This window comes from Triticum aestivum, chromosome 5A, assembly GCF_018294505.1.
Source record: "Triticum aestivum cultivar Chinese Spring chromosome 5A, IWGSC CS RefSeq v2.1, whole genome shotgun sequence".
Classification (NCBI taxonomy): Eukaryota; Viridiplantae; Streptophyta; class Magnoliopsida; order Poales; family Poaceae; genus Triticum; species Triticum aestivum.
The window spans coordinates 615,262,258-615,286,595 of NC_057806.1; the positions used below are offsets into that span (position 1 = coordinate 615,262,258).

At 47.3% G+C, this 24,338-nt stretch overlaps 2 protein-coding genes across 3 annotated transcripts; one reads left to right on the plus strand and one right to left on the minus strand.

Moving 5' to 3' along the window:
• Positions 1–10,193: 10,193 nt before the first annotated feature.
• On the plus strand, positions 10,194–14,264 carry LOC123105347 (probable inactive leucine-rich repeat receptor-like protein kinase At3g03770). Of its 2 annotated transcripts, none has more exons than XM_044527406.1 (8): positions 10,194–10,405; positions 10,562–12,338; positions 12,480–12,613; positions 12,739–12,979; positions 13,074–13,282; positions 13,394–13,425; positions 13,529–13,640; positions 13,719–14,264. In XM_044527406.1, the coding sequence occupies exons 2-8, from the start codon at positions 10,973–10,975 to the stop codon at positions 13,998–14,000; spliced, it is 2,376 nt and encodes a 791-aa protein (XP_044383341.1). In that variant the 5' UTR covers positions 10,194–10,405; positions 10,562–10,972; the 3' UTR covers positions 14,001–14,264. The 2 variants fall into 2 exon arrangements, with proteins under 2 accessions (XP_044383341.1, XP_044383342.1); XM_044527407.1 differs by having other exon boundaries at positions 10,565–12,338.
• A 56-nt stretch (positions 14,265–14,320) lies between these two features.
• LOC123105348 (ubiquitin-conjugating enzyme E2 2-like) lies at positions 14,321–18,509 on the minus strand. Its single transcript, XM_044527408.1, has 5 exons — positions 18,113–18,509; positions 17,921–17,946; positions 15,409–15,498; positions 15,196–15,284; positions 14,321–14,681 (listed from the first exon to the last, which is right to left on the minus strand). The coding sequence occupies exons 1-5, from the start codon at positions 18,235–18,237 to the stop codon at positions 14,553–14,555; spliced, it is 459 nt and encodes a 152-aa protein (XP_044383343.1). The 5' UTR covers positions 18,238–18,509; the 3' UTR covers positions 14,321–14,552.
• Between the last annotated feature and the right edge of the window lie 5,829 nt (positions 18,510–24,338).

Sequence of the window (24,338 nt, forward strand, 5' to 3'; positions counted from 1 at the left end):
GTAATTTTGAGAGCAAATGGTTAGGATGAGTGGTTCCTCTTTCATGTTTAGCTTTACAATAGAATATTGTTAGTCATGCACACTTGTGCATTTTCAGCCAGGCCCAGTGGAGTTGGCCTAAAAACATTTCTTTCTTTAAGCTTGCTACATCCATCTCAAGTATTTATGGTCAAGGGTTAGCAGTGCCATCCAAATAGAATATGTATAACACAAGAGGCAGTTGATCCTACTTAATTAAGTACTAAGATACCCCGGCCCATGCATTAGTAGCAAGTACCCCATATGTCCGATTTTTAGAAAAGTCATGCTAAAATTCATGGAAAATTTTAGCATGACCTTTGCTGAAAATAGGATATATGAAGTACCCGAATTTGCCGAAACGGAAGTTAATCGACATTTCGGCAAACTCAAGGGCCTCTCGGGGTACCTGCAAAATCATCACGACACGATGGTCGGAGACAAAACCCAGCAAACTCAAGGGCCTCTACTTTCATATGGATGAAAAGGCCACAGACCATATGGTCCTCTGCTTTCATATGGACAAAAATCAGCTCAACTTATGTGAGCTTCCATTCCAGATCTAATAGGTCACCCAACAAAAAATCATCAATAGTTTTAGCTGAAAAAAAATCATGGTTTGCTGTTAACTGAAAATTAGTGAAAGAAACTGTTGCTGATCATGGATTACTGTTAATTAAAAATAGAGCATCTGGCTTGTCTTATCATGTTCACTAAGTCCACAAAAATGAATAGAGCATCTGGCTGTCATCTACTCTGAATGATTTGATAATTAATACTGACAACTTCAGCATCTATAGACTTTGTGTTGTGGCAGCAGCTAAAAACCCTACATCTTGTCTCTCTGTTTATTAAAGCTGTTGTTTATGTGTCAAGTTTGACATCTACTTGACTAAATATCAACTTGATAGATCAAAAGCTGATAGAAATTGACAGGTTTTGAGCATCAAGAGATCTGAATGCAGTTAACTTGTTTTGAAAATCACAGAAGGCTAATGTTGGCAGATTGTGGCCAGGGCCATACTAGTCTGATTTTACACTAGAACAAGCTTAGTACACTACACTACACTACATTACACTACACATGCTTAAACTCTGAACATAAACAAACACCAGCAATGCAATATGTAAACAACCTCTGTTTCTAGGCAACAAGAGTTATCATCAATGCTTTTGAGTTTATTAAGTACCTTCAGTTCTGAGCTTTAAATGTCAAAAGAGATTCACTGAATCTTGAATCCTCCAAATCACTCTTAACAGTTCTGCATTGCACAAAGGCAGCAATGAGCCAATGATATCAGTGGCAATAATAGGTGCTTACATTCTCAAAGTGAACCTACAGAGTTCTAGTACAGTGAGTAACTCCCAATTCTTTTAATAGAAGCACAATTAATATCAGAACAAAAATAACGAAATAATAGATGTGATTTTAATACAAATAATTGTTGGTGATATTGCCAGTCACTTAATTAGTTGGGTAACAACTTCAAAACAAACTAGTTATTATTATTCCTAGACATGAATGGCAGGCTCGAAGTCGTGGACTTGAACGTGGAAAAGATGGAGTGGAAGGTCCTTGACAAGACAGATCAACCGATACGTGGAAGTGACTATGTGTATACAATTCAGGAGTTGAACTATAGCTATCTAGCGGAGTGGAAAGGTGACCTAGTCGCCATTATCCGAGAAAACGGCAATTTTGGGTTCATCAGAGTACTTAAACTTGATCGGTCTAGGATGCTGCCGTGTTTTGGGACAGAAGCAATGCTCTAATTGCGAGGCCAGCTTGCGGAAGAGATTTATGCAACAAGGTGTACTTTCCAAGTTGTACTAAGACTGATGATGGTGGCCAGGCCTACTACTGCTTAAAAGAGCAAGAATACCACCCTTCCTTTTGTGACAAGGAGCCAACGAATGCCATATGGTTCCAGCCAAACTTTTAGGATTTGCTTTGGTGGCTGGGAGCCTAACAAGGAGTACTTTCAAATTCCTTTTTGCAACCTAAATAGCCAAGGAACAAGCACAGTACATGACCTAATTAAACATGTTATCTTATTTCCACATGCAGGCTAATCAAGCTCGTTAATAGTTTGTCTTCCCTCGTCTTAGCAAGTGTCTCAAGCTCGTTAGTAACTACCACATCGTCATGTCTTGCTTTTTTTTAAAGGGCTGTCCTGTCTTGCTTTGACCTGCCCTGTGATTTACTCGATCGTGCAAATACATACATTTCGGTGTCAGCAAGTACAAGCTCATACGGCCAACTGCTAGCAACAGCTACGTTGCCAAACGATCGGGGTGCAGGATTTTTGTGTGGTGCTAAAATCATTCAGGGACCGAGCCTGATGTTCATCTACACCCCGCCAACCCACAAGACAAAGCATCTAAACATCTAGAGTAAATGGATTCTTTTAACCATTCATCGTAAAAACATTATTAAAAAATATTATCAAAATTATTATTTGAAAATATCATCAAATGGGGGTGCTCGGCGACGGTGGAGCGGGGGAGGGTGCGGGGGGTGCTCGGCGGCGGTGGGTCATCGGCGGCGGTGGAGCGGGGGAGGGTGCGGGGGGTGCTCGGAGGCGGTGGAGCGGGCCGGGAGGGTGCGGTGGGTCGTCGGCGGCAGTGGAGCGAGGAAGGGTGCGGTGGGTCATCGGCGGCGGTGGAGCGGGCCGGGAGGGTGCGGTGGGTCGTCGGCGGCAGTGGAGCGAGGAAGGGTGCGGTGGGTCATCGGCGGCGGTGGAGCGGGGGAGGGTGCGGTGGGTCATCGGCGGCGGTGGAGCTAGCGGGGGAGAATGCGGGGGGGGGGGGGGGGGGTCGAGATCGAGATGCAACAAAATAGCTGGTCCCAGGTTACTAATGGCGCACCACAGACAAATGCGCCATTAGTAGTTTTGCAAAAAAAAAATAGTAGTGGCGCACTATATAGGAGGTGCGCCATTATAATTTTTGGAAAAAAAAATTTGTTACTAATGGCGCACCGACTCATGGTGCGCCATTACTATATAGTAGTGGCGCACCACATATTTGGTGCACCATTAGTGGCCATATCATCTATAGCCCTTTTTCTAATAGTGTGACGGTGTATCTCTGTATTTCAATGTTCTAATTTTATATATATATATATATATATATATATATATATATTGCAGTTTAAGAACTCATTTATGTAAGACCTCGAGTGAACATTGATACAAACTCAACGAGAGATAACAATTGAAATAAGATGATTGCAAATTCAGTTATCAAACTGTCTATCTGAATTTATACAAATAATAAAAATGTTAGCCTTATACAATTATATGGCATGGAACTACATATCGACGGTAATATTACCTTATAACTAGAGACAATTGCACAAGATTATGTTATAACAAAAAAAATATCAACACATGATGGATATTGTTATCGTTAGATTCAAATAAAAATAATTCTTAACCATCCTACTATTGAAATAAGTGAATGTAATTTATCAGCAAGTTTCTCAGTATTTAAGGGAATTCAAGAATTATTTTTTCTTTGAAAAGTCTAATGCAGCATGTCTCTTGTATCTCTCTTTCTCTCTCTGTATCAAACAAAACTTGCCAAAAAAATATATTTGTGAGGTCCAAATAGCTACGTTGTAGAGTACCATTTATTTATTTATTTCAACATGGAGGCAAAAGATTGGCCTCGTCCACTAATTAAGAAGAGAATAGAGTTGTGTTACAAGCATCATCCCTTTACATTGAATGATCACTCTCCCAATATTATGACCCCTAGCTAGTTGGCACCTGCAGCGACACAAAGGCTCGCGTCGGTCTTGATGATGTTTAGCAAGATTGCCAGTGGTGCACTCTTGTGCAGGTAGAGCATTGCATTCCTTTTTGTTCCAAATTGTCCAAATAACGAGCACCATGAGGGATGCAGTGGCTTTTCTATTTGGTGTGCTAGAGCCAGCCCGGTTGGTCCACCATTCTTTCACAGAGCGGTCCAAGTGCCAAGAGGAGATATCGACGTCTCGAGATGCAACCAATGTTTTACGAAACTCCAAAGTCTCAAGGTGAAGCGGTACTTGAAGCGGATGTGTGCGTCGGTCTCTTGCTCTCTCTTGCAAAGTGGACAAAGACCATAATTTAGCTAACTTCGCTTGACCAATCTACTTGTGGTTGACATTCTATCTTGAATGGCCAACCAAGCAAAAAAATTGACATTAGGTGGTGCCCAGATCTTCCAAATCATATAGTCCATAGGGGAGATAATTTTGCCCAAGAATTGCGCCTTATAAGAGCGCGCGCGTGTGGGGGGGGGGGGGGGGCTGAGTAGATACCACTGCTGTGTGCTTCCAAATTATGTCATCCTCCGCGAGGTCATCAAGCATCCAAAGAGTGAAGAATTCCTGGATGTGGTGAACGATGTTGTACCATATACTCCCTCCATTCCGAATTACTTGTCTTAGATTTATCTAGATACGGAGGTATCTAGCACTAAAATGAATCTAGATACATCCGTATCTAGACAAATCCAAGACAAGTAATTTGAAACGAAGGGAGTATGTGTTTCAGATTTTTGTACAAATCCAGAAAATATTATATAACCGCTTGATATGAGCGGTTAGCTATCTCAAAAACAATCAACACAAGATATTATATCGTCCTACAGTTTTTCCTGTTTCTATGTTTTTCATCTCCTACTACTTTCCAAACAGTCCATCAATATTATTACAAGGTTCTGGATTTACATCGCACACGCCATTTACGTGTTTCCGGTGTAGAGCATAGTGCATCCTTTATTATGTGTTTGCCTTCCCTTCGAGGCGCACACATTCTTTACTTTCACAATAATCCAATTGCGTATGCACATGTGAGGAATTGGGAAAATGGTAGATTTATGCCAAGTGAACGGAGAGGAGATGGAAAGTAAACCGAGAAGAATGTTTTCTGTCCGTGGTCTGAGTAGGACAATTCACTGGCACATCAAAAAAAGCACAGGTTGGCCGGAGGATGGGCATTTATAATTTCACAAGGATCGACGCATGAATCTCACGGACATCAGAGCACTCTACAGTTGGAAGAACTCATCATGGTTTCAGCGCAAAAAAATAACCCCATGCGGTGCCTCGCTTGCATTCCGTGCTCACCTTTTCTTTAACAGAGAGTGAATTGCATAAAACTACATATTTGAGGCTTCATTTGCGGAAAACTACCTAGTCGTTAATTTTTTTGCAAAAGTCACCGCACATTCAGTAATCATTTTGCAAAAAGCACTGATCGAGTGATTTAGCTCGTTTAATCACTTTCTGACAAGTGGGACTGGATTGTCGGAAGCTGACTTGGCAAAACATTTATAAACACCCTCTTAGATCTAGAAAAACAAAAGCAATCAGCCCCCCACCCTTCGGGCAGAGGCGCGCTGGGCATCGGGTTCATGGCCTCCGCCGCGCTGCTTGGCCAGCGACGCCGGAGCGACGCGCAGGGCAGAGGGTGGGGCGGAGGTTCCTGGACTCCTGGGCGCTGTTGGGTCGGGGACGCCGGAGCGAGGCGAGCGCTGGGTCATAGGAGGGGCGTGCTCGCGCTGGGTCGGGGATGCTGGAGCGACGTGCAGAACGCACCAGCCGCGTGGTGATAGTAAACCCGCACTTGTCAGGGAGAAGCGCTGCGCCGTGGAGATAGATGCGTCTCGGAGCTCTAAGAAGGACAAACTCCAATGATTGTCACGACTCGTCCTGCTGGGCCAAGCAGGGGCGAGGTGCACGTGGTCTCCCTCGGCGAAGACGGGCATGGAGGAGATGAGGAGAGGCGGGGCTGGCTGTGGGTTTCCGGCGGCGGCGACGGGAGCCTAGAGGTCCAGGGCGTTGAGAGGAACGGGCGCAAGGGCGTCGTTGATGCCAGGTCCGTGCGCGCGACGACGAGATCCACAGCCATGGCGACCCGCGTCGTCAATCCCGGCCAACGCGGCCTCACCTCTCGCCTTTCCGGCCGTCGCCGATGGTAGACGAGGCAGCGGTGGAGAAGAAAAGAAAAGGGAGGAGGAAGGAGATGGTAGACAGGGCAGCGGTGGTCGCCGGCGATGAGGTCGTCGGAGTGGCGCGGGGCTAGGTAGCTCGGGGGGCTCTGGCTCTCCCAATCCAGACGGGGTCGAAGCAGGGGATAGCTGCGGCGAGCAGCAGCACCTGCGGCGGCGAGCAGCACCAGCTGCAGGCAGCCGCACACTCAACCGTCCCCAGGTGCTCGTCCGTCAGGCGTCAGGTCAGGTCAGCGGCATTGCCTCCTCGCCGGAGGACGGCGTGGCGGTTGCTGTGGCCGGCAGCCGAGCGGGGGGAGGGGGAGGGGCTTGATTGCTTGTGTTTTTCCAAGCCTAAGAGGGCGTTTGTAAATGTTTTGCCAAGTCAGCTTCCGACAATCCGGCCCCACTTGTCAGAAAGTGATTAAATGAACTAAATCATTCGATCAGTGCTTTTTGCAAAATGATTACTGAATGCGCGGTTACTTTTACAAAAAATTAACGATCAGGTAGTTTTCCACAAACAAAGCCCCAAATATGATGGTTTTATGCAATTCACTCCTTTAACACAAGAACCCCCTTCTTCCACGCCAGGAATGGAGGGCGTTCTTCGATTTCCTGCCCCCTCACCATCTTTAACCAAAGCAGAGAGGAAATCAGGGGAAATCAAGTGGCCGCTTGCACTACAAGTGAAAAAGTAGTCTACCGAAAGGAAAGGAGAGAACCAAGGAATCCAAGGAAAAGCGGGAAAAAGAGGCGAGCCATGTTGATGATGCTTGATCGCAGTAGCCAGCAGTAGGTGCGGAAAGGGGCGGCCGTATGGAATGGAGGTACGTACTACAGGTACTCATCGCTTTGAAAAAGGTGCATTTGAAGGGCAATGCTAGCCTAGCATCATACGGTATACCGTGCAATAATAGCATCATGTTTGTCCTAACGGCTACTTCTGCCCCCGGAAGGCAAGAACCGGCTAGGCTAATTAGCCAGAGTGTTGGTAGTTTGGTGTGGAGCATCATTAACATTTACCAAACCCCAAGCATGGCGATCGGCACCGCTGTTCTCAAGGCCGAAAGCCTGTCACGTCCCTCTTAATCAGCAAAGTTGTGTAAAAGAAGGTCGAGACATAAAGCAGCACCATATCTAGGTTGGAAACAGATAGAGACCAAAATCTAATCCCAATAAAGCAAAGAAGCACCATACTCTGTTCGGATGGGAACATAACTCTGAAATGGGGACTTAGAGCAACTCCAACGGGCCGACCCAAACGGACTGCGATTTCGTTCGCTTTTTGTCCGTTTAGGTCGGCCGCCCGCCCGGCGTCCGCCCTGTTTTTTATATGGGTCAACAGCGCGTCCAACGCGCCGACCCATATGTGCAGGCGTGGCCGGCTGGCCGCCCAATTTTGTATTGCATTCTTACATATGGTGAAATGAAAATTTAACAAACAAAATAATCCGCCCAAATAAATAGTATAGTTTACAGGCCAAATAAAAATAAAAATGTTTCACATAGTTTTGCAAAATGAATAAAAAAATACATCTATTGGTTGCCAACATGAGTCCACATATGCTCAACCAAATCATTTTACAGTTGCACGTGAGTTTCTCAATCACGCATGTCTTCATGAAACTGAGTGAACTGCTCAAATGTTGTCGCCACTCCATGCTCAGGCACAACATTCTCACCCTGAAACTGAAAGCCTTGATCGTACAGACGTTCCGGGCGCTCGTCTTCTACGATCATGTTGTGCATGATCACACTAGCAGTCATCACCTCCCATAGTTTCTGCGTGCTCCAAGTATTAGCAGGATACCGAACGATGCCCCATCGAGATTGCAAAACACCAAAGGCACGCTCGACATCCTTTCTAGCACTCTCTTGCTCTTGGGCAAATCTTTTCCTTTTCTCTCCAACAGGGTTGGGTATTGTCTTGACAATATGGTCCACTGAGGATAGATACCGTCACCCAGATAATACCCTTTGTCGTAGGTGTGGCCGTTGACAGTAAAGTTCACCGGTGGCCTGTTGCCTTCGGCAAGCCTAGCAAACACCGGCGAGCACTGAAGCACGTTGATATCATTGTGTGATCCAGCCATGCCAAAGAAAGAGTGCCAGATCCAGAGATCTTGAGACGCCACGGCCTCTAGTATGACAGTGCAAGCCCTGACATGTCCCTTATACTGTCCTTGCCAAGCAGAAGGGCAGTTCTTCCACTCCCAGTGCATGCAGTCTATGCTGCCAAGCATCCCCGGGAAGCCCCTGCTAGCATTCATCGCCAACAAACGGGCTGTATCTTCAGCTGTCGGCTTTCTCAAGTACTCAGGGCCAAACACAGCAATCACAGCCTTGCAAAACTTATACAGGGACTCTAGGCATGTAGACTCGCTCATACGGACGTACTCGTCAATGAGATCACCGGGCACTCCGTATGCAAGCATTCGGATGGCGGCAGTGCATTTCTGATAAGAGGAGAAACCAATCTTCCCGGCGGCATCCTCTTTGCACTCGAAGTAGTCATCATAGCCGACCACTCCCTCTCTAATACGGTTGAAAACATGCCTACTCATACGGAATCGGCGGCGGAATTTGTGATGTTTGAACAACGGGTTTGTTGTATCAAAGTAGTCCTTCCAGAGAAGGAAATGTCCGCTCTCCCGATTACGATTCAACGCCGGAAGGTGGCCCGGAATGGAGCCACGGAACAACGGCCGCTGGTTGTTGAGGTGGTGATGGACCAACACAGCAGCCAATATCTCCTCCTCCTCGTCGGACGAATCGTCGTAGTCGCAAAGAAAATTGTGAAAAAAGAACTCGTCGGCGGAGTCCATTTTCGTACCTTGGCAAACTGTTGAACAGCTTGCGGGCATCGAAGAAGGAGACGGCCGGCAAGGGGAGACGTGGCGCCCACAGACCAGCTAGCTGCCCGGTCGGCGTCCGACGAGGGTGACGGCGTCCGACGAGCGTGTCGGTCGTCTGTAGCTGGGGCGGCGAGCGTCTTTTTGGTCGCGGGGCGGCTAGGCGTGGGCGAAACAACGGGGAACCAGCTTGCTCCACGGCGGCAAAACGGCGGCGGCGGGCGACTGGGGGCAGGGGCGGCGTCAGCTGGAAGAGTTGCTGGCAAAATGGGCGGCGGCGTCGGTGACGAAGGAGGCGGGGGCGAGGGTTGCTTGTTGGCTGGGGGGAGGGAAGGCCAATGTGCCACAGACGAGCGGGCCCAGGGACAGGAGTAGACGAGCAAGCGCGCGTTCGTCGCGTGTCCGCGTCGACGCAAATCAGGCTCAAAAATGAGCCGGGAATGGATCGTCCGCGGACGAAAAACGAACGCGCGTCCGTTTGGGTCGGCGCGTTGGGCCGCCTTTTCTGTCCGCGCCGACCCAAACGGACGGCCGCGGACGAAATGGGTCGCCCCATTGGAGTTGCTCTTAGATCGTCCGTAATACTCCCTCCGTTCCAAAATTCTTGTTTTACATTAGTTTAGATACAGATGTATTTAATATTAAAATGTAACTTGATAGATCCGTATTTCGATAAATTTAAAATGAGAATTTTGGGACGGAGGAAGTATGTCACAAAGAAATGTGCGTAGAAACTTCACTCGATTGCGAATGTAAAAACTTGTTTTTTATGACCTACTACAACACATTTTTTTCACTAACCGAATCAAAGGCCTGAAAACCCGTGCCCGACTTATATTCCCATCCGAAGGGAGTGCTAAAGTGGCATTATTACCTTTTTTTTTTTTGGTACTCCCTTATAGTAGTACTTCCTTCAGTTCTTTTTACTCTGCGTTTTAGATTTGGGTCAAGTCAAACTTTACAAAGTTTTACCAAATATATATTTAAAAATATCAACATCTACCATACTGAATATGTATTCCATAAAACTGCATTTCGTAATGAATCTAACAATATTTATTTGGCATTATAAGTGTTGATATTTTTTTAATAAGTTTGATCAAAGTAGAGATGTTTTGACTTGAGACAAAACTTATATGCAGACTATAAATGACCGAAGGGAGTATTAGCTTACAGAGAAGTAATTAGTTTACAGAGGTAGTAAAAGAGGGTGGGAGGGGGAAAAGTGGAGCATCGGACTGATGCCTGCTGTCGTCCGTTGCCTGCTCCAGCCTTCCAGCTGAGGCACCACCTGTCCGTTGCTCCGGGTTCCCGGTTCCCTGGCGCCTCCGCCGCACCCCCGTGAACGGTACTAATCCCCACCGCAGCAGCTACAAGTTGCACTGCACCAGTACCATAGCTCACAGGACACTCACTCCACTCCACTAGCCACCACAGTGTACTGTGAGTGTCTGTACGTTTAGCCACTCCACTAGCTCGTCGTCCCGCCCATCACAAGTTCCCTTGGCCTCTTCCATCTCTGCCGCCGCCGCAGCTCCAGTGACCGCGAGGTAAAATTCATTTCATTTTTGTTTAGTTTCCTGTCAAGTAACGTAGCTAGCTTTGGCCCCAAAGTGGTAGCTCGGCACGCCGACTCTTGTTTATCTTTCTTTTCGCCAGTTGTTGAGCAAGCATATAATCTAATGCTGTTGCAAATCTTTCTGCAGCAGGCTTCTCTGCTAATGGTCTAGTCTGGTGCCAGCATCTTCGTGACTTGTGAGGGACTAATTTGGACGCCATTCCTCGTCTGCGCACAAGCACATTGTTGTTGTTGCTGTTGTTGTTGTCTGGTCACCACTCACCAGCACCTGTCGCTCAGGCGGCTTTGCCGCTTTACATCCAGGCGGCGAGGCCTCTGAAATTTCCTGTACCCACAACCCACAATCAAAAGCTCCATTCCGCAGCGGCTGCCGGCACGTACAGTCCTCGATCACCAAAGCCGGAAAGCAATCGCCAAAGCAGATTGGCGTGTGCAGTACACATTCTTAATCTGATCGTCTTTTCGCTCCGCCGGTTCTTGCCGATCGATCGGTCGAGCGGTGTCGCTGAAGGAATCGTCGTCGTCTTCTTGGCCGGCAATGGCGGCGGCTGGCCCGGGCTGCTTGCTGGGGTTGGTTTTCTTGGCCGTGCTGCTCCCGGGGGGCGCGCCGCTGCTGCAGGCCTCCCAGACGTGGACCCTGCTCAAGGTGCAGCACCTGCTGGGCCGGCCGCCGGCGCTCCGGCACTGGCGCCGCACCACCGACTTCTGCGGCGGCGGCGGCACCGTCGCCCCCTCCGCCTCCGTCGTCTGCTACGGGGACACCGTCACGCAGCTCCACGTCGAGGGCGCCGCACAGGGCGCGCCGCCGCTCCCGCTCAACTTCTCCCTTGGCGCGCTGGTCACCACGCTGTCCAGGCTCCCCGACCTCAGGGTGCTCACGCTCTCCGGCCTCGGCCTCTGGGGCCCCTTGCCGGGGAAGCTGGAGCGGCTCGCCGGGCTGGAGATCGTCAACATGAGCCGCAACTACCTCTACGGGCCCATCCCGAGGGGCCTCTCGCGGCTCCAGGGCCTGCAGACGCTCATCCTCGACGACAACATGATCGGCGGCGAGGTGCCGGGCTGGGTCGGCACCGCGCTGCCGGCGCTTGCCGTGCTCAGCCTGCGGAACAACTCGCTGGCCGGCGCCGTGCCGGAGTCGCTCGGGAGGGCGCCGTCGCTGCGCTCGCTCGTGCTCGCCTCCAACAACCTCTCCGGGAACCTCCCCGACATGCGCGGCCTCGCGAGCCTCCAGGTGCTCGACGTCGGCGGCAACTCGCTCGGCCCGGCGTTCCCGCGGCTCGGGAGGAAGGTGGCGTCGGTGGTGCTGAGCCGGAACAAGTTCACCGGTGGCCTGCCCGCCGCCGAGCTCAGCTCCTTCTACCTGCTGGAGCATCTGGACGTGTCGCTGAACCGCTTCGTCGGGCCGTTCCCGCCGGCGCTGCTCTCGCTGCCGTCGCTCCAGTACCTGAGCATCGCCGGGAACAGGTTCACCGGGGCGCTGTCCGACAAGGTGCCCTGCGGAGACAACCTCCGGCTGGTCGACCTGTCGTCGAACCTCCTAATGGGGAGCGTGCCGGCCTGCTTGAGGCCGGGCGGGAAGCCGGCGACGGTGGTGCTCTCGTCGGAGAACTGTCTGGACAGGGGCGACGGCTCGCAGCACCCGTCGCCGTTCTGTCAGAACCAGGCACTGGCCGTGGGGATAGTTCCTCGTCACAATGAAAAGAAGAAAGTTAGCCGGCACGCCGGCTTCATCGCCGGCATCGTAATGGCGGTCCTCGTCGCTGTCTCGCTCGTCGGCGCCATGGCCTTCTTCGCCGTCAAGAAGATGACCATGGAAGGGGCGAAGACGAGGCCCTCGGCGACATTGATGGAGGACCATACTTCTACTTCCAGTGCCTACCCTTCCAAGCTGTTCGCCGATGCACGTATGATCGATCTCTGAATTTCATCCTATGACTTGTGAAATTAGTCTAAGAGACCCTGAATTTCATTTCTTGAAATCAAACTTGATGAAAAACTCACTAACATTTGCTTCCATTTTGGCATTTGGGATGACAAATAAAAAGGTTACATATCACAGACAGTGAAGCTAGGAGCTTTGGGGATCCCACCATATAGATCATTTTCTCTGGTCGAGCTCGAGGCCGCGACGAACAACTTCGCAAACTCTTGCCTGCTTGGGCAAGATTCTTATGGCGAGGTACAGCGTCGTCGATCTCTTCACTGAATTTTCTTCAGTCTGTTCACAAATTGGGGCAAGTGATGCCTGAAATTTTACCACGACTTGTTCTGGTTATGTTCATGACCATGAGTTCATCATGTCAGATGTATCTGGGGAAGCTAAGCAATGGTGCCTCGGTGACAATCAGGAGCCTCAAGGTTAAGAGGAACCAGAGCTCCCAAAGCTTCAACCGCCACATCGAAACGATATCTAGGCTCAGGCATCGGCACTTGGTCAGTGCTCTAGGGCACTGCTTTGAATACGATCTCGACGAATCCACCGTGACCCAACTCTACCTCGTGTTCGAGTACGTGCAAAACGGGAACTTGAGGAGCAGGATTTCGCGTATGTTGTCAGCTCTTATCTCCATTTTTTTCAATTGCTCTGACGGTCCAATGCCTGAATGTTATGTTGCTTTGCTTGAACTGTTCATTACCAGAAGGAACTGAAGGACGGAAGCTTACCTGGGGGCAGAGGATATCAGCCGCCATCGGCGTTGCCAAGGGCATACAGTTCTTGCATGGAGGGATCATACCTGGTCTGTTTGGGAATAATCTGAGGATCAGCAACATTCTTCTAGACCAAAACCATGTCGCCAAAATCGGCAGCTACAACATTCCGATCCTAGGAGAGGCTGCAAAACCTGAGGTAGATCCGCGAAATACTAACTTATGGGATGAAAACATCCAGCTACTCTTTGTAAGGTTTTTATGGCCATTTGCTGACCAACAATGTATGCTTGTCTGTCAATCCGACCAGGGAGGGGCTGGAAGCAGGCACCAAACTGACAGGTATCTACAAGTTTCAAGCTTCAGATGCTTATCATCTAGCAATTCCAACCGGCACAACTAATATTTTCTTCATCTTTCCTTGTTCCGCAATGCTACTTTGCAGCACGATGCTCGGCGACAAGATTGACATATTTGATTTCGGGGTGATCCTGCTTGAGCTTGTGTCTGGAAAGCCCATCACATCCATATATGAGGTGGAAATAATGAAGGAACTGGTATGTATGATCGGTCACCTAGTTGTAGATGGTAGTGCGCAACGCAACACAGATACCTGAATCTTGTTTGTGCTGCAGCTGCTATGGGCAATGGCCGAGGAGGACAGGGCCAGGAGGAGGAGCTTCGTGGACCCGGCGGTGAGCAAGAGCTGTTCAGAAGAATCACTGAGGACAGTCATGGAGATCTGCCTGAGGTGCCTGGCCAAGGAGGCGGTGCACCGGCCGTCGGTCGAGGACGTGCTCTGGAACCTCCAGTTCGCCACCCAGGTGCAGGACGACTGGGAGGGGGAGATCCGGAGCGGCGACGGGTCCCCGGTGTCGTCGTCCCGGACCGCCAGGTCCTCCAGATTCAGCAGATAGACGATAATAAACCAGCTGTTTCTCCCGTCCAAGTCATCCAGCTCCCAGGAGGATGGATGAACATGCAGCTGCCGGTGATGAGTTGTCCTCCAGGATGTGCAGAAAAGCAGGCTCCCAACTACTACGGTTGTATTTCTTCTGTCAGTGTAGAGCTTTCTTTTTCCTTTCAATTCCTCTGTTGTTTCTCTACCTGAAGCCTTCATCTCGGGAGCAAATATTCCTATGTTTTTTCTCTATGCTAGCAATAATAATGTTGGGCAAGCATCGTTCCTGTTTCTACCAAAACTAGCACAAATACCATTTGTAGAACACACCAAGTGTTTAAAGACTCGCAAGCAGCACCAACTTCTTAGCTATAACATAAAATCTTTACAATGGCTATAACATGCCTTAGTTCACCAAATAGGTCACAAGCACCGAAAAAACAAGAGGAGATCAAGCACAGGGACACAACGGCCATGGGGTTTTTCAATGTTTTAATTCGGTGGTACAGACCAGCAAAGCCAGAAATGGAGACGTTCCAGGCATTGCTTATTGCAGGATCTGGCGACGCTAGTCCGCTGTCCAGCTCTGCTCCACGACCTCACGAACCTTGCGGTTGTACTCGCGCTTGTTCTCGCTGTACATTCTGGCTGCTTCAGAGTTCGCAGGAGAATTCGGGTTCGGGTCGCACAGCAGGGACTGCATAGCAAACCACGATAGAAATAAGTAAACTAAGTATAGTGTGTGGATTCAGGGACAGATAACCCATAGCACCCCAGGACACTACTTTCGAAGTAAATGAGGAAAATAATTTTTACATCCACAACAGAACGGAAGAAAAGGCTGTATTTGGTAACTTGCTATTTATGATCAAACTTTAGCAAGCTGTGTCACTGGTAACTCTTTATTGGTCGCATGTTACCTATAGGACAGGTGGTTGTTACACAATAAAAGTTCTCAATAAGATCTGGATCTGGCCTCAATGACAGTACTGTGCAACTCATGTCAATCTATAGGCGAGCACCGTTCTTGTTTCCTCTATACTATTGTAAAATTGAAACAGGTTTTACTTCTGATGACAACAATACGGATTGTGTAAACTTAAAGAGTAGTTGGTAGGTGCCAATGGTTGCATTGTGTAATGAAGTGAACAGCAACCAATAAAGCTAGAAAATTAATCTAATTACAGTAAGAGAGATGGCCTAAAGAATACCTGGATAGAGGTCAATATTGCTGCAACATCATATATAGGGCTCCACTGGTTCTGTAGGATATCCAAGCAGATGCTTCCATCTGCATAAACTGGACAGATAATAGAAAACATTAAACCAATTTCGAACAGACCCTCAAGGCTTCAATCTCTGAGAACAGTAGTCATTTCAAGAAGTAATCAAGTGATTGAATGGAAGTCATGAAGAGGACATACTGTTTGGGTGGAACATCCTTGAGACAAAACGAACAGTTGGTGGCTTGTTGGGGTAATCTTCTGTGAATTGCAGGGTCAGCTTGAACGTACCTATAATGTGTAACATAATAAATGTTATTAAACTTATGACTACTTAATAAAACCACTAGTTTGTTCTCCAGACTACAGCAATGGAAAGACACAGTGCGGACCATATTTCCCTGGTACCATGTATGTAGTTTCCTTGGATCATGAGCATAAGCTTGTCAAACTAAACTAAGCAGTTTGTGATCTTAACAAACCAAACCAAAGGGATAGGATCCAATGAACATCGAACTGGATCCAAAAAATATATTATCAGTTATCACAATTTCAGGGTGTTTTTAAGTCTTGCAGGCAACTGGACTTGGGTAGAAAGTAGACATTCCTGAATCAGATGATCATGTATTCTAGGCTTCTAGAATACTTTGTCCCAAACAAACAAAACTCCACAAAATAAAGCTGATATTTAATTACTGCAGCCCCATCTCAGTACCTTGCAGAAGACAAAATTGTTTGTCCTCTGGGCTCTAGAGATGAAGTGATCTTGCCCAACAAAAATACAATGTGCCCCGATAAATTTTGCCAGTTGTGCTACGACAACAAATACCAATAATAAATAAATCATACTCCAACATGCACAGGTAGGAATAGAGACCCCATCTCAAACAAGGGCTCCCAAATCACCGCTCATATGATGGCTACACACGTGCATGACGAACTCATGACTTAAGGCTAAGACTAAGGTAGTACATATATATTACTCCCTTTTTTTTGCGGGAGATATATATTACTCCCTCTGTATCAAGATATAAGACCTTTTTTGACACTGTCATAGTGTCAAGTAACGTCTTATATTTTGATACAGCGGGAGTACATAATAATTGCTAGCTGGCATACACCACAAAAAAAACCAGCAGATATAAGTAATGATAGTCGAGAAGACTAACCCGCGCACACACTCCGTCACTATTATTTCAAGAGCCAAGAGCATGTTTTTTTATGGGTCATATGCTTATTACTGATTTCAGGTGTGCCAGGTACGATGCCAAACTGTAACGTACACTTTAGAGCAATGATAAAAATAAGGAGCTTCTAAGCGTGCACTTAGGTGTGCCCTATGCATTAGGCGACAACGAAATGCCTAGCCTTAAGCGCTGCTGGGCGTGCGCTTAGGCCAGATACGCACTACACAGAGGCAAGATAGGAATTAACCTTGCTTAAAGATAGCTGCACTGTGCACATTACTAGACCAAATTTAACATCTGTAAAAGCATGTTTCTTGCTAACTTGTGAGAGGATGACACCCTTTAGCATTAAAGCAGCAATCAAACACAAGATGGAAGCCCTTTCTGTTTCCATTAAACAACGGGCATCACAGATGGTACAGCTTTCGGTTTGCTGCCGTAGCAGTGACGTAAACCGACCGGTAAACGACAGTTTAGTTAAGCAGGTAGCTATTTTGGTGCAAAAAGTTATTGCATATTAAACGAGGAAAACGACAATTTCTCACACGATTACAGATTATAAATAGGTCCAACTTCAGTACCAATTAACCAATTCGCTATATCACAACAGGCAGCCCTTTACATTTCCGTTAAACAACGGACAGCACGGATGCTACAGCTTTCTGTTTTCTGTCGTCATACCAGTGACATAAACCGACCGGTAAACGACAGGCTTAGTTAGGCAGGTTGCTATTCTGGGGGCAAAAGGCTAATGTACATCCCATTAGCTCTACATCTACACCGTGTATATGAGAAATCAAACGAGAAAGACGACAATTTGTCGCACAATGACAGGTTACAAATAGGTCCAACTGCGGTACTGATTAACCAATCACTATATTGCAACAGGAAGCCCGTTATGTTTCCGTTAAACAACGGATATCACAAATGCTACAGCTTTCGGTTTCCTGCCGTACCAGTGACATAATCCGACCGGTAAACGACAGGCTTAGTTAGGCAGGTAGGTAATTGGGTGCAGAAAGTTATTGCACTTCCCATTAGCTTTACCTTGTATAAGAGAAATCAAACAAGGAAGACGACAATTTCTCACACGATTACGGATTACAAATAGGCCGTAGTACGGTACCAATTAGCCAATCACTGTCACAACAGGCAGCCCGTTACGTTTCTGTTAAACAACGGACATCACGAATGCTACAGCTTTCGGTTCGACGGTTTCCTGTCATACCAGTGACGTAAACTGACCGGTAAACGACAGGCTTAGTTAGGCAGGTTGCTACTTTGGGGGCAAAAAGTTATTCTACTTCCCCTTAGCTCTACATCCACACCGTGTACATGAGAAATCAAACTAGAAAGACAACAATCTTTCGCGCGATTACAGACAGATCATAAATAGGTCCAGCTGCAGCGCCAATCAACCAATCAGTGTATCACACAGCAAGCAAACACTAGTAATCGAGCAGCTACATGCACACGGATGAATGAAGGAAACAAACTGAAACCTAAATCGGGAACCGGCGGCTCACCTCCATCCCACGGCGTGTCATCGGGCCTGCAGAATCACACGAAACAACAACATCAGGGGACGATAACAGCGGCACCATATACATCAACGACGCACCGAACTAGTACAACGGAAATCGCGACTCCGCGAGATCCCCAAGCACCAAAACCTAGGGATGAACAGAAGAGAAACAGGGCAGGATTTGTGCTGTTACCCAAATATGACGGCGTTCCAAAGGGTGATGTTGTTGTCGTGCGGCGCGCCGCTGATTCCGGCGGGCGGGTCCTGCTGGAGCCGCTTGAAGTCGCGCATCAGGCGCTTCCTCGCCGGCGTCGACATCCCGACCGATCCCTCGCTCCCGGAGCGCACGCGCGCGCGCTGGCCTGCCCTGCCCGGCGGCCGCCGCCTCTCCCCTCCTTCTCGCTGGGGTTCCCCGGGTGGCGGTGCGGGGGTGGGGAGCCGGAGGGAAGCTTCGTCGGTGCGGACGAGCGTGTGCAGGGGGGGGAGAAAAGGGGGGCGGTATAGGGGGGCGAGAGGAGCGTGACGTCCCTCGTGACTCGTGAGCCGTGGGCTCGCGTAGCCGCCACGCGCTGACGGTGTGGGACCGGAGACACGGCCCGAGCTGTCAGTGTGGGAATGAGGTGGCATGATGGGGGTGAGGATGAGGATGGCTGAATCTTGGCCCAAGTGGAAAGCCTGGGCCCGGCTGTCGGTGGCTTGTGATGGTGGGCGGGCGGTGGCTGGCTGGCGGGCTCAGATTCCGCGGATCCGACACAGTCGGCGGCGTAGGCGGTGGGAAAGGTGGACTTGGTGGGGCCCGGAGAGAGTGGCGGCATGTGAACATCCCCTGTCCGAACGTCGACCGTCGGTTCTCGTTCCTGATCGGATCCTGGCCGTGCAGCGGTGCAGGAAGAAATAATTCCATATTTTAACCTTTTCTAGAATCTGCGTTTTTTGCGAATAAAATCTCCATAAAAGGGTTTCTTTTCTTTTCTGACACTCAATCTTCACTGTTCTTTGAGTGGTACGGGTGGTCGTGGAAAAACTACAATTCAAGCGTTTCTTCATACCTGAAATTTTAAAAGTGCACGCGCGCTCGTTGGAGAGAATGAAGAGAATGAGTGGCCGCTCTGTCACTCGCATGCATACATGCATGTATTGTCTGCTAGTGCATGTGACTACTAGTATTAAATGCGGTCAGATTTGTCACATGTGACGAAAACCAGATCCACGTCCATTTATTTTGGGTTTTCAAATTTTTAAAAAGTCATATCTTTCAAACCATGCATCAGAATTTAGATCCGTCTTTACAATTGGATTTCTCGTGACGAGATCTTTGAAACTAGATCCCATATGGGTATGTTTCGACGAATTATTTTTTATGCCAACTTTCGTGCTATATGGTGCAACTAGTCTACTGCCCCGGTCAACTACCTAGTAGTCGTTGTGCAACCCTCCTCCCTACTTGTGGATGCGTAGTTTTTCACTGTTGGCACACCCTACCCACACCTCCCCTGCAAGGGATATGTGCAACTTAGTCTATTGGTCAAGCCAACTGCCTATTAGTCAATGTGCAACTCCATACGCTCTCTATTTGTGGACCTGTATTTTCAGTTGGCGGGACCAACAAACAGAGTTGCACATAGTCTGCTAGGTAGTTGGCCAGGGGCAATATACGAAGTTGCACATCTCACAGGCAGGGACAGTTGAATGGTAAAAAGTTGCATATAAACAGAGTGCTAAAGTTGCAAAACTCATTAGGGGGGTGGTTTGGGCCGTGTGCTAGCAGGAAAACTACACATCCATGAGGTACGAAAGAAAGTTGCAAATCACAATTAGACAGTTGGTCGTGGCAGTATACGAAGTTGCACATCCACTGTTAGTTTGTTGGCCATGCAGCAAATAGTGAAGCACATCCACGGGCAGGGAAAAGTTTCAGATCAACTACTATGCAGTTGGCCTGGGTAACAGACGAAGTTGCACATCTCATTGGAAGGAGTTAGTTTTGCACCATCATTGAAATCTGCATGTTTACGGTATAGGAGAAAAGTTGCACATCCCTGTCAGGTAGTTGCACACCGACGGCTAGGCAGTTGCACAAAACAGGGAGAAAATTGCACAATTTTTTTTTCGTCAAAACATAGCCATGCGAGATCTAGTTTCGAAGAGCACGCCACGAGGGTTTCAAAAGTGAAAACAGATCTTAATTTCGACGCGCGGTTTGAAAGTTATGATTTTTTTAAAAACTAAAAACACAAATTAAATACGTTCACATCTGTTCACGTGGATACTTTACAATTATTTATCATCTTCATATATGTCCACACATATTTACTTTTTCTAATATGAGTCAGGGAAACAAAAACTTATCTTTTTTAGCCGGCCACCACGGAGTGCTAGTGGGCAGTCGGCCGCCGGCTAGACGCGTCCTTCTTCATAACGAGGCCTAAGAGATGCTTTATATGGTTCATAAGGGTTAAGCCTTTAGTGCAACTCAAGCAATCAAACGGCCTAAAACTGCATTCAGCAGGCATGACTCGTCATAATGCAGGTTATCAAACGCGTTACTTTCTCCACTCGCTCCACTGCTAGCTCAAGCCAACGATTTTTTTTATCTGAAAAGGTTTGGTAAACCAAAAGATGTACTAGATAGATATTAAAATATTCATTTAAAATTTTGCAAATAAAAACAATGATTTTTTGTATATTCATATATTTCATAAAATGTTCACGAATTTGAAATAAGGTTGGTAAATTAAAAACTATTCATAAATTTAAAAATGTTGGTGAACTTTATATTATTCACAAATTTAACACCCTGATAGGCGGGGCCTATTGACGCCACATCACTCGACGCGCCAGGAGGCTCCAAATACAGGGAGCTTGATTACTCAATGAGAGGATAATGCGTGCTTTATCACGTCGTTCTTCAGTTGTGGAATTAATTCCAATTTTTTTCTCCCGATAGTTACTATGGTAGTTCGTAATCCATGCACGTCGCTGAAGGGGTCAAGCACACGTGAACCCCATGGGCGCTATTCGGCCGGCCAAGTAGGATGGTTGTTTCTATTTCGGGAAGGTTCAGTTCTGGTTTTTATTTTGTGACTTTACTTGTATTTTTTACTTTTTACTTTTTATATTCCTGCTTTGTTTTATACTTGTTTTCCTTTTTTATTTTCAATTTTTTAACCCGATTATTTTGAAATTTACGAAAATATTTTGAAATTTGGGAACATGCTTTAAATCAGTGAACATTTCTTCAAATTCATAAAATTATTCCAAATTTGTGAACAATTTTTTTAATTCAGAAACATATTTTTAGATTTGTGAGTAGTTTTTAAAAGCTGGGAACAATTTTTAAATTCCCAAACTTTTCTAATTGACAAATATTTTAAAATTTTGTGAATATTTTTAAAAATCATGAACTGTTTTAAAAATCATGAACTGTTTTAAAAATCATGAACTGTTTTAAAATTCATGAATATTTTTTCATATTCACGTACAAGTTTAAATTTATGATTATTGTATTTTTCCTCTAGCAGGTTATTATAGTTGGTTGTTCAATTTGTTTTACATGTGTTTGGGTAGGCTTAAATTATGTTGGGCATGGCCGTATTTTTTCGTTGGTAGTGTTGTTACACATTTTAGTCGTGATGGCCAGTGGTGGTTACATGAGCTCCCTTTATAGCCCATAAAAATAATCAACCACAAGCAAACGACACACCTGTAGGCGTAACACAAAGAACACCATACAACCATAACGACAACATGTATCCAAACAAACTAAACATGCAAATACCCACTTAAAGGTTGGCCATCAGCGACCCCAAATCCCCGGTGCACCAAGAACCAACATTAGTGAAAATAGCGGAGCTCTACGGAAAATGGAGGGCGACAAGAAAGATTCTCCCAGGAGTTCCGCTTTTCAATAATGTCGATGAGGTCCTTGGTTCCCCGCCGGCAACGACAAAATGCCACTACTCAACCATGTCGGTATGCCTGTGTGTACTTTTACATTGATTGTCGCATAATACTTGCATGAGATTCAAGAATAAAAAACAGAGGATCATCTACCCAATTACACAAAATATTATTGTTGCAAACAATGTCTAGCAATCTCATGTGTTGTGTAGCATTGGCTACCCGCAAAACAATGCTTGAATTGGACATCACATATTTTCATCACAACCACGCAAATCAGCATACACCGCTGCCCCTTCGGGGGAATGTATTTGGCGCACCCACACTTGTGGTACTACCGGTGCACCGGATGCAGTAGACCATTTTAAAAAATCTTTAGAAAGCCTAACAAATTGAAACAACATCATTGTATGTTGTCGCAAAAATTCTATCAAAAATTGAAACATTTTCTTGAGATGCAAGAATGACAAATTTGACATAAATGTGATAATTGGCCAAATCTAAACCCCAACTTATGTTATGTAGTATTCAATGTTGAATTTGTCATTTTTGTTTGTCGTGCATTGTTTCGAATTTTGTGACAACCTACATTAATGTTGTGTGAATATGACCAAAAATCAGATTTTTGTTTAACATTTTTAAATGTGCAACATGAGTTCAGTGCATCTTTAGCACCACAAGCACCAGTGCACCAGATATTCTCCCGTTCCTTTGGTCCACCATGTGCTCATTCCACACATGCTTCTATGGTTCAGTTGAATGGTTTACGCAATAACTCGAAGGTATCCAAGAGATGCATGGATCCTCTTCTCCTACCATCCATGAACTTGCTAAGGACCCCCTCTTCTCCTACCTCTTGATTCCGCCATGGATGTGCCTCCTCGACGCACCCAAATCGACCACATCCATGTGCCCATTAGGCAAAGTGAGGAAGAGAGTGTCCCCATGGTTCGACTTTGCTATTGCAAATCCGCATGGTCATGTTGCAGGAGGTCATGCTGTTGGGGAACGTAGCAGAATTTTAAAATTTTCTACGCATCACCAAGATCAATCTATGGAGTCATCTAGCAACGAGGGTGAGGGGAGTGCATTTACATACCCTTGTAAATCGCGCGCGGAAGCGTTCAAAAGAACCGGGTTGAAGGAGTCGTACTCGTCGTGATCCAAATCACCGATGACCAAGTGCCGAACGGACAGCACCTCCGCGTTCAACACACGTACGGTTGGGAAGCCGTCTCCTCCTTCTTGATCCAGCAAGGGGGAAGGAGAGGTTGATGAAGATCCAGCAGCACGACGGCGTGGTGGTGGATGCAGCAGGATCTCGGCAGGGCTTCGCCAAGCGCAAGCGGGGAGGAGATGTGTTACGGAGGGAGAGGGAGGCGCCAAGAGCAAGGGGGTGCGGCTGCCCTCCCTCCCCCCTCTTTATATAGGGGCCTTGGGGGGGCACCGGCCCTAGGAGATGCAATCTCCAAGGGGGGCGGCGGCCAAGGGGTGGCTTCCCCCCAAGCCAAGTGGGGGGCGCCCCCACCCCTAGGGTTTCCCAACCCTAGGCGCAGGGGAGGCCCAAGGGGGGGGGCGCACCAGCCCACCAGGGGCTGGTTCCCCTCCCACTTCAGCCCATGGGGCCCTTCGGGATAGGTGGCCCCACCCAGTGGACCCCCGGAACTCTTCCGGTGGTCCCGATACAATACCGGCGACCCCCAAAACCTTCCCGATGGCCGAAACTGGACTTCCTATATATAAATCTTTACCTCCGGACCATTCCGGAACTCCTCGTGACGTTCGGGATCTCATCCGAGACTCCGAACAACTTTCGGGTTACTGCACACTAATATCTCTACAACCCTAGCGTCACCGAACCTTAAGTGTGTAGACCCTACGGGTTCGTGAGACATGCAGACATGACCGAGACGCCTCTCCGATCAATAACCAACAGCGGGATCTGGATACCCATGCTGGCTCCCACATGCTTCACAATGATCTCATCGGATGAACCACGATGTCGAGGATTCAATCAATCCGTATACAATTCCCTTTGTCAATCAGTACGTTACTTGCCCGAGACTTGATCGTCGGTATCCCAATACCTCGTTCAATCTCGTTACCGGCAAGTCACTTTACTCGTACTATAATGCATGATCCCGTGATCAACCACTTGGTCACATTGAGCCCATTATGATGATGCATTACCGAGTGGGCCCAGAGATACCTCTCCATCATACGGAGTGACAAATTCCAATCTCGATTCATGCCAACCCAACAGACAATTTCGGAGATACCTGTAGTGTACCTTTATAGTCACCCAGTTACGTTGTGACGTTTGGCACACCCAAAGCACTCCTACGGTATCCGGGAGTTGCACAATCTCATGGTCTAAGGAAATGATACTTGACATTCGAAAAAGCTACAGCAAATGAACTACACGATCTTTGAGCTATGCTTAGGATTGGGTCTTGTCCATCACATTATTCTCCTAATGATGTGATCCCGTTATCAATGACATCCAATGTCCATAGTCA

Bases quoted from the DNA above. Each gene is read 5' to 3' on its own strand.
- LOC123105348 (XM_044527408.1), bottom strand. From the start codon at position 18,237: ATGTCGACGCCGGCGAGGAAGCGCCTGATGCGCGACTTCAAGCGGCTC. The intron at 17,947-18,112 runs GTAACAGCACAA...GTGATTCTGCAG, and splicing joins TGGAACGCCGTCATATTTGG to GCCCGATGACACGCCGTGGG. The intron at 15,285-15,408 runs GTATGTCCTCTT...TTATCTGTCCAG, and splicing joins AAGGATGTTCCACCCAAACA to TTTATGCAGATGGAAGCATC.
- LOC123105347 (XM_044527406.1), top strand. From the start codon at position 10,973: ATGGCGGCGGCTGGCCCGGGCTGCTTGCTGGGGTTGGTTTTCTTGGCC. The intron at 12,980-13,073 runs GTATGTTGTCAG...GTTCATTACCAG, and splicing joins CTTGAGGAGCAGGATTTCGC to AAGGAACTGAAGGACGGAAG. The intron at 13,641-13,718 runs GTATGTATGATC...TTTGTGCTGCAG, and splicing joins TGGAAATAATGAAGGAACTG to CTGCTATGGGCAATGGCCGA.